Source organism: Galeopterus variegatus, unplaced genomic scaffold (genome assembly GCF_000696425.1).
Source record: "Galeopterus variegatus unplaced genomic scaffold, G_variegatus-3.0.2 Scaffold244, whole genome shotgun sequence".
Classification (NCBI taxonomy): Eukaryota; Metazoa; Chordata; class Mammalia; order Dermoptera; family Cynocephalidae; genus Galeopterus; species Galeopterus variegatus.
The window spans coordinates 795,922-806,369 of record NW_007726355.1 but is presented as its reverse complement, the minus strand read 5'-3'; the positions used below and the strand labels follow the sequence as shown (position 1 = coordinate 806,369).

Genomic DNA, 10,448 nt, shown 5'->3' with positions numbered 1-10,448 from the left:
TACTTTATGCTGAATTCTGCTCCACAGTAGGTAAATTCGAGTGAGGGTCCAGTTTATATAGTTTTGGGGGAAGTAAAAAGAGCTTTTCCATTCATCAGTTCTTACAGTGATCAAAGAAACAGCTATTACCCTTCTAGTGTAGTCTCCTAAAGGACTGCTAAAGCCATCAGGGCAACTGCTTCATACAACTTCCTTGTGTTGGACTTTGAGTGTTCTGATGCAACTAAGACCCTGCTATTTCATATAGCCAAGAGAAAAAGAAGATTCTGACGTTCAAGAAGCTTACAGTACTTCACAAATCAATTTTATTAATTTAAACACAATTAATGAAGAGAAATTCTGTACACAACTGTGGACACAACACACCTTTATACAGTAAGGCCAAGATAAACTTTGTCTTTGCAGAGTACAAAAACATACAATGAAAGGTCAAGAAATTATCCACTTCTGTTTGCCAAGAAAGAAAGGAAAAAAAATAATTCAATTGTTGATTTTAATAATTTGGAGAATTCACAAATAACTAATTCTAGCAGCAACGTGAAACTTCAGAAAAGGTTGGAGTAGCTCTTTAGCTACTCTGGGTCAAAGCTGGTGTTTTTCTCCAATATAAAAGAAAATTCATCCAAAGAGTAATTTCATGACAGTGGAAAGCTTTAGCTGAGAGAAACTAGTGCCCAGATAAACTGATCACTTTTGGAGAAACTTTCTTATGGTATTTCCCAGATTATGTAATATATAATAGAGGTGGACAGTAACATTGTTTCCCCTGGTGATGACCAGGCCACCTCCACCGCTGGCAATGAACTTTCCTCTGGGTGGGGAAGAACACAGAGAAAGTATGAACATAGGGAGTAATGCAAAGTTTTCTGATGTCCAGATATGTGATCATGTCCTCCTTTATCTAAAGACAATGTAGACACGATAATAATTCTGAGCACATGAAAACTTTGCTAGTTTCCAATTCGTGAACCATTTTATTAATAAAATATATCTATCATCTATATTCCTTCTGTGGGAAGAAGCATTTGAATAATCATTTTTTCCAAGTAGTTACATATAATACATTAGTGTTGAAATGAAAAAGTGAGGTGGTAAGAGGACTTATTTTTTCAAATTATTTAAGAATCTGCTGTGTTACTTTATCAAGGCCCTCCTAATAGCATTTAAAAATTTAGATAGCAGAACTGATGGGAAAACAAAATCCTTATCGACATCCATGCTTTTGGTCTTGACAACAGTATCTAAAAAAAAAAATCCATATCTACATATTTATACCCAATACTTAGATAAGGCACCGCACCCGGGCTTGTGCACCTGCTGCCTCCTGCTTCACTATCAATACCACTTCCCTAAACGATATGTAAAAGAATCATCCATTATTACAAATTTACACCAAAAATTCTTTCTGTACATGATTGTCTCAGTGATGTACATATTATACGTTTAAATTAGACATACTTTAAACTACTTTGCAATGTGCTAAAATTCAAAGTACATGCCGTGTTATGAGGCAAAGGCCTTTAATCACTTATCTCTTATGCTATTGTCTGTCTGTTCAATTATTTGATGTCAAAAAGTCTGTTCAGGTGAACTGTACAGTATGTGAATTATACCTCAATAAAGCTGTTTTTTTAAAAAAGTCTGTTTATAAATAAGTAGAGATGTACAGATTACCCTGGGTATGAGACACCAAAAAGTAAACCTTCTTTACAAGAAAATTTAGGAAACACATTTCAGTCTCTGTTGTGCAATCGAGTTTGCTGTACTGGAGAAGCTGTTTAATGTCACTTTGAAAATGCTAAAAATTGAAGCGTTTGCAGGTCCTTTCTTCACAGGTTTGAACCGTGTAGTTAATGTGGCAAAGACACATTACACTGTGCTAGAACATTCTCATGGCTTATTTTCATTGGATTCACAGTACTAGAGTCAACAGCTGTTCTGAATAGACGTGGTCCTCCATTTACCACAAGGGCAGAGGTCAAGACTGGCAGCAGCTGTGCGTCAGTATGTCGAAGTTGCTAAGTTCTGGAGTCCAGCGCTGACATGGGACTCAGGCCTGTTGGCTTGGTCCCTGGTTACACAGCAGTTGTGCAGTTTCAAAGTGCCATGCGGCTGTTACAGGTACTCCAGTTCCAAGGCATGATGTAGCGCCATGAGGTCCGAGTGACTGGAGATCCTCCAGAAGGGCATCGCGTGCTGCAGAAGGGCAGACACACAGTGAGGACAGGGGACGCACCCAGCACCAGTCTTTCCAGCTCTTTCTGAAATCCACTACAATGTGCCTACCCTTTTTCAGTACTCTGAAAGCTGCCAGCTAACATCTTAAAATCACATCTGTTTGAAACAAAAATTCAAACTCAATCCTCCCCTAAGAATATTGGACTAAGTTTTAAAATGTAATCTGGAGTCCATTTCTTTTAAGAAGGTGATGGACATTTCTTAACTAGATATATATACACCGTGGCTTGAATTCCAAACCTTAAATAAGAGAGACTGCTGAAAACAGCTGCCTTTCAAAATATATATCCAGTGGATTTTTAATGCTGAAAGTTTAAAAAGCTTATATTTTAAGAGTTTAAGCAGTTTTGCTTAGTTGGTAGTATTTTACATTTTTTCAAACAATCTAACTCATATGAAGTGAATATTTTTTCATTTGTTCTTCAAATTTACCTTAAAATGGCTTTACCATATAGGAAAAATTTTAAATGACATCTAAGGAGTTTTTTTGTAGTTGTTACTTAATCTGTCAATCTAAAAATCTAGTTTAAATGATGGGAATATTTGTGAAATACCTGAATAAATCAGAGGCAAGAAAAACAGAAAAAAAAAAAAAGGTTACCTCATCTATGAAGGGTGAAAATGTGGTGATAAGAGAAAGGTAATCATCACATTTCAGAGGACAAAGATATGTTGAGCCCATAGAATAATGGGTTTATGACACAAAAAATTTTGTGGAGGCTGGAATATAATAGGCAATTATAGTTCTCAGGAATTTGAGAAAATTTCAGACTAATAGGAGAATTTGACATGAAAGCAAACAGCAGAAGTAACAGTTTTGCCATTTTTTTTAACCTGTAGGTAACAGTAGAAGGTACTACCTTTTTTGATATAGCTCACATAGCTGTTATATACCAGGGTGCAAACTATTATTTATTAAATGACTCTGCCTCAAATTATGTGCTAAAAATATATATCATATTCTAATATCAAAGGTAGACCTTTCTGGGCTCAATACTATTTTGGTACCTAATATCTTTGTTATTCTTCAATAACAGAACAGTCCAGAAGTGAGTACTTAAAATGTCTAGATTTTTAGCAGGATAACCCACTTGGCAACTTTAGATTGTAAGATGCACCACTGTGCATTCAGTCATTAAGGAATTATTTTTTTCTGAGTTTGCAGGAACACTGGACTAGATGTAGATGATCCTAAGGTGCATGTGGCTCTGGTCCACCCTTTCACAGTCTATGGGTGAGTAGCAGAAATGTACAGGCATCATGAGCGTTCACCTATGTGTTCTGAGAGGAGTAGCAGGAAGGCAGTTGCCTTTGCCTAAGGAACTGGAGAAATATCAGGGGGTGGGCGGGAAGGTGATAGTTGAGCTAGGTATGAAAGGAGGAGCATTCATAAGAGCACTCTGAGGGCTGTGTGGACTAGGAGACAGAAGATAAAGGAGAAATTCACTGTTAGCATGCTGGGTGTGAGAGAAAGACATGGTTGCAACATGACTGGCTACAGGAGCCAGGTAGTACAGGGCCTGGTAAGCCCTTTTGAAGGAGTTTAGTAATAATAATGATAATTATGACCTATTGGGTATTTTGTCAGGCACTGTGCTAAGCATCTCAGAGACAGATAGGTACAATTACCACTGTTTTTTTTTTTTTTTTTGATGAAAAAACTGTGTCTTAGAGAAGGAGCAGATAGGTTTAAATAATAGCTGGTAGGGAGTGAAGCCGAGATTCATACCAAGTCTGAGCTGAATCTGAAGCCTACTTGTAATGCTTCCTAGCTGTTCATTGTGGCCTTTTTATTCAGCACCAACGCAGGTGAACACACACATTCCATCCCATCCATGCTCTGCTTGGTAAGAGACACTGGAAAATTTCAGTGACTATGATTCATTTCAGTAAGTTACAATAGAGAAATCTTTCCTCCTTTTATTTTTTCCTTATTAGAACAGAAATTCATGCATGTTGGAAGATATAGAACTGTGTAAAGAAGTATAAATCACTTTTTATCCTATTACACAAAGATAACCACCATATACATCTCTCTTTTTTTTTGTGTATATATATATATACACACACACATACATACATATATATATATATATATATATACACACACACACACTCAAACATATCTAAAATTATGTGTATATACAGTACGTACTATTCAGCATCCTGGTCATCTTACTACTTAATCTCAAATCTATTTTAGACATGTAATGTTAAAGAAAACCATTCATTATTATTTTTAAGGTTTCAAGTATGTAACTGTACACAGCGCTCTTTTATATTTAACCATCTACTTGGTATACCTATTTTTATATCCTTTTCTAATTAGCTTTTGTTTTTCTTATTGTCTTTACTAGATTTGCCAGAAATTCATTGCCCTTCCCCAAAGCTGTTTCCCATCAACAAGTGAATAAAGGGGGGCTATTACAGTATTTCTATTGATCTTAAGTACTGTTACTTCAGAATGTAACAAAGGATGCTGAAGGGTCTTCAGAGAGTTGTCCTAGAAGTTTCTGGATGGTTATTTTCATAAATACATCTAAAAATACTTGAGAGATGAATTTTTTTTTCCAGAGTAGGTTCAGTCAAATTCTTTTGTATGCTGATAATCTGAAGTTAGACATGTTTCCCACAGGCAAGTTCCCTACATATACAACCATTAACAATACAAATTTAGAAGCCATTGGTGTACCCGGAAGCATATACTGAAGAATGCAACGAGGGGCAGAGAAGTTGAGAAAGTCCAGCTAATTCTTTGGTACATGGTTAAGGTGTAAACTGGGCATTTAATTCCATAGTAAACAAAGGACTGGTCCAATGGCTATGTGTCTCATCTTTACAGATGCAGGGGTTGGTGCCAGCCTAGAGTGCACTTACGTACTAATGGCTTTAGTCTTCCTGTGTAGAGTATTAATAAGAACCACATAGTCAAGCAGCACCTTGAAATGATCTCGAATGATGAAATATGCAGTGTGATGGTGATGGGGCCATTCATTTCAGCAAAAGTGCCAAAGGTTCTATAATGAGAACTGGCAGACCTTAGCTATATGTGAAAGAGAACAAGCAGACTCTGGGCACATTCCCACCCAAGGACAGCAACTCCATCCTTGGCACAGTTTTATCACGTGAAGGGTAACGATGCCTGCTACAGTTAGCTGTTTCATTCTCAGAAAAAAAATGGGCTTCTCTAAGAAATGTACATTTAATAAGTGAATGATTAAAAGAAGACTGAATCTATGAGAGAAGGGATAGGTGATTCAAACTCCTGTTAGGACATAATTAGAAGTAATACCGCACAATGATATTTTCCTTAACTAAGCACATATTGCTGCAAAGATTTTATGTATTTCTAAGAGCTTCCCAGGACAAGTGGGTAAAAGGAAACAGTTTTTTCTTGCATCAATGTTTAGCCACTGGCACAAATATTTCTTACATAAATCAGAGAGAAATGGGGCAAAAGAGGAAAAAAAGAGCACATGCTAGAATGAGGAGACCTGGTTTATGCTATCAACTCCGACACTAGCTATGTGACCTTTAATTATGGCACAGTCTCCGTGGAGCCCCTATATCTTTATTTATGAAGGTTTAGGGGAAATGACTTGGGGTTGCTTCTAGGTTTAATAAGGTCTATTACATTATTATTAAAATAAAGTCTATTACCTGTATAGAACTGTAGCTGCAGCAGATATGTAATATTCATTCAGGACATATGCCCCCACTGCCAAGAAATGCTTGGCAGGCAAGACATATCTGATGAAACGATTTCATTACAGTGCAAGGCAGTGAGGGATTAAGAACTGAAATAAAAAATTCAGAGAGAAGAGAGCTCCGATGTGAGCTGGAGAGGGTAAGTTAGGCTTGCATTGAATTTGAAGAATGAGCAAAGGTGGAGGGGTAAATGGGATGGGGATGGGGCTCCAAGTTAGGAGGAGTAACTAGTCCAGAGGTGATGGGGCTGGAATGGGTGTGTTGGTTATAGAGGTGTTATGGAAGGGGGTTTTTCAAGCAGAAGCCTTGAAATACTTGGAGTATGTAAGGAGTTTGAATTGTTATCTTGTAAAGGGAAGGCAGGCTAACCCTTCCTCAGTGCAGAAAGATAGCTGGAAGGAGGTATCATAGGCAATGTAGGGCAGCAGCCAGGGAAGGATGGATTGGAGCTGTGTGGGCAGAGAACCCAGACAGAGCGACTGTGGAAATGGAGTGGGTACAATGAAAGGAGACAAATTCATGTGACCTGATAATGGGTCGGAAGTAGAGAAAAACCAAAACAAGTTTGAGTGGGCAAACTGGTTTGGGACAGATGAATCCATTTGCTTATATTCAGAGGGGTATGATATGGTCCATCTGAAAGGAGATATTCTTTCAGGTTACTGGAGCCCTGGCACTAAAAACAGAGATACCCACAAATCGTAACAGAGTGCGTATGATTAGTTTATCAAGATTAGGCATACACTGAGAGAAGTGGGTACCAAAATCTAAAGGAGCACACCTTTCTGGGTCTTTAGAACCAAAATATTGCCTAATGGGAAAATAATGATACATCCTTCCTGCTCCTCTTGTATCCTGCATTTTCTCCTGCTTATACGTAACACCAATCATATCAAAAGCTAGGTACATAGATACTCACATGTAAATTAAATTTTGCTGTATTATTAAAATGTTTTAATAAAATGTATCAAATTTAAAAGCACATACCCTCTGACTGAAGTACTACTGCACTCTAGGAATTTATCCCACAGATATACTTGCACATGCATGCACCAAATGAACACTGTTTACTGCAGAACTATTTGTAATAGTAAATACTGGAAGGCACGTAAATGTTCAGCCCCCAGGGTTTAAATAATAGCACATCCACATAATGGAATACCGATGCAGTCACTTAAAAGGATTAGAGATGTGGTGCTCTATGTACTGATATGGAATAACTGCTAGCATAGCTTGTAAAATGGAAAAAGTGTACAGTTACCATTTGTGTAAAAAAATAATGTATCTGTGCTTTCATATGTACACATTATCTCTAGAAAGTTTGCACATGGAGGTACAAATACTTCCCGAATTGTAAATGAGGTCTTCGGGGATAGGTTATTCTTAGAACTTATTATGAAACTCATCACACAGCGCTGCTTTTTATTAGTAGTATCTCTGCTTGCCCTCTAGACAGATGAGGTCTTTAAGGACAGAGATGAAATCCAACTCAAGACCTGGCGTATAGTAAGTGATCATTAAGCATTAATGAATGAATGCCATTACAGTAATCAAATTCACCATACTCAGTGTTTTTAATCTCTATGGCCCACTCAAAACTAAAGGCAAAAAACTGTGTTTTTTTTTTCAAAATCAGTTTGTACTTTTCTCCTGAACAAGCTCAAAATCAGGCATTATTAATCATGTTCTCAGCTTCATTTTGGATTTCAGCAAGTTTTGGAATGCATGTTTAAAACGAACATCTTTTGATGAAGCCATTGCCTTTATGCAGAATAATGGATGCTTGCCATTTCCCCTCCCTTAATTATTCACTAGAGATTTATTTTAAATAGTTGCCTGAGAAGCAAATGAAGCTAGTTAAGCAAGGCCACTTTTACTCTAGAAATGAAAACTAGATGTCAGTTACAGGAGTCTATTACTTAAATTTTGTTTCATTTTGTTTTTTATCATACATATGTCTAATTATTTTCACTTAAGCCTTGTTGTACAGGTATTAGGGAAACAGAGAATTTTATGGTAAAAAAGAAAGTCCGGTAGATTTTGACAACAAAAGACATGTCAAAGGGAGCTTCCATAGGTAGTGGCTTCTCACAGTCTTTCTAGGAACAAAGATGCACTCACAGAAAACTCTCGCAAGAGATCCTTTTAGAATGAGGTTGTTTTTTTAAAAAAACAGGTATTTCTAACTTCTTTTTGAAAGGGATTTTTTTTATGATACAAATTATAGTGTTAGATTATTACAGATGAAAGCCCTCAAGCTACATTGGCAAAGAGAATAAGAATAACAGAATAGATTTCAACTGACCATTAATGAAATAGGCAACTGTTGGAATTACTGCTTTTTGTATCTGGGTCTAAAAATAACTATCTCCAGCAAAAGAACATTAGTTTAAAGGAATTTTGTGCTAAATCTCAAGCAGAGAAAATAGCTGGGTTCAAATCCTAGTTTGGCTGCTTTCTAATTGTGTGTTCTTGGCCAGATTATTCATCCTTCCCATGGCTGAGTTTCCTTATCTGTAAAATGGGCGTAAGTTTCCTTTCTCATAAAAGTGTTGTGGGGATTTAATGAGATAATGGACAGGAATGCCTAAAAGAGGGTCTGGGATATAATAAGGGCTTTATACTTGGTGCCAATTCTTATTACTTACTGTTATGATTGCTAATCCTTCTATAGCATGGATAGCCATCTCTTATTTCTTTAGCTTGAATTTTTATACTTAATTTTTTTTCCCTTTTGTCTTTTTTACTGACCGGTAACGGGATCGCAACCCTCTGTGTCGCGCCCATGCCATGCTCAGCCAGTGAGTGGGAACCGGTCTCCACATGGGATCCGAACCCTCGGCGGGAGCGCTGCTCCCAGTGCGCCACCGGGCCGGCCCTAATTTTTTAAAAGGGATATTGTTGAATTGTAGAGTTTTCCCCCCAAATTAAATATTTTCTCTAAATCAAATATTCTCTACTGCTACACAGAACTCCACTTTAAAGATATTTATCTATTGTGAATTATTCAATCCTGTCTCAACTCATACACAAAGTACTGCTATTTAAATATTAGTTAACCTAAAAAGGCTAGACAAATAGTCTCCTTCAATAAAATTAGAAAATAAAAAAGGAATGTTCGACCTGTCACTCTGAGTGACAGATTGATGACATTTGAATCTTTTGCAAGATTATTAGGAATCTGAACCTTCTGAAAAATTTGTATATTTTATACACACACATAGAGGCAAGTCTTAAGGTGCAAAGAGTGTGTTCACGACATATGTTTTCGGACTCTTATCACATATGGTCATCCACGAAATCAAAGTGGAAAGCTACGAGGACTCATTCAAAGTCAAAAAATTGAAAGAAAACATTCTTTGTAGGTGGCTGCCTGATTTCTTTTTGGTGTGCTTGTATGCCCTGTATAAAAAGAATAACATGTCCAAAGATAAACAGTGGAAACAATTTTAATTGTTCTTCAAAGTCAGCAAATACTCTAGTTCTATTAATATGTTCAATTCTAAAATCAAACCAAGAATTCCTTTCTTTTTTCCATGCTGTGCTCACCAAAGCTGAACTTCTAAGAAACATACTTGTCAGAAAGGTTTAGGAAGGGACCCACCCACAGAAACCTTCCTAGGGCCCAAAGGACTTTGCTTGTGTTCCTTACATTTTAAGTGATCACTTTCATATGCATCCCTCTGCCTACCATAAGCTAGAAAGCCACATTTTGGCAACTTTCTCCTAAAATTAAATGTTTGGTGAATACCAGAGGGAGAAAGGTTAGCCTGCAGGGCAGATTCACACCTTGGCCCAGGGCCACATTGGCATGAAATGCTGCTCTTCAATTCCACACTGCTCAGCGGCACAAATCTGTTCCATGCCCCGCTGGGTCACTAGGAGGTTTTGAGTAAAAATGGCCTGGAAATTCCAGAGGCTTTCCCAGGAAGACTTGAGTCTGGATTCCCACCATATATTCTCTAACTCTCCAGGATAGAGTTTTGGGGATTCTAATTTGGTGCGGAAAAGATATTGTTTTACAAACACAGCCCAAAGGGCTAACAGATGTACCCAGTGGCAATAGTGGTTGGCCACTGGTGAAGTGGGAAGGTCAGAAGTGGTGCTTAGATGGCAAATGCTGCTTTGCATCAAGCGCTGGTAGACCTGAAGTGTGTGTGGGTTTCCACCAGCTCCTACCCCATTCAGGCAGCTTGTGACTGGACATGTTCTGTATCTTTGGGTGTCAGTGATATCACCTATTACTCATAGAATTAGGGTCAGTACCTATGAGTTTATTGGAATTCAGAGGCACTAAAAGTGAATTAAGCCATTTTCAACTATAAGAAGGCCATGTTATACTTAATGCTCAATGCTGCACCTATGATCTGGTAACTTTATGTGCCATTTCTGGTACACATTGGAATATTCCAGAGAAGCTGGAATTGTACACTTTATGGAAATATATAAGGATTTCTATAGTAAGTGTGTGGGGAAAGGAGGGAGAAATTATGCTATTGGTT

General features: G+C 37.5%; 1 protein-coding gene across 6 annotated transcripts in view; it reads right to left on the bottom strand.

The window, feature by feature from the left end:
* Positions 1 to 282: 282 nt before the first annotated feature.
* EYA1 (EYA transcriptional coactivator and phosphatase 1) overlaps positions 283 to 10,448 on the bottom strand; it is a 153,351-nt gene continuing 143,185 nt past the window's right edge. For 3 of the 6 annotated variants that reach the window (XM_008566476.1, XM_008566479.1, XM_008566480.1), the window contains exon 18: positions 283 to 2,196. In XM_008566476.1, the coding sequence (XP_008564698.1) occupies positions 2,116 to 2,196 (81 nt within the window). In that variant the 3' untranslated portion in view covers positions 283 to 2,115. The remainder of the gene's footprint in view (positions 2,197 to 10,448) is intronic. The other 3 variants (XM_008566478.1, XM_008566481.1, XM_008566482.1) reach the window with 1 other exon arrangement.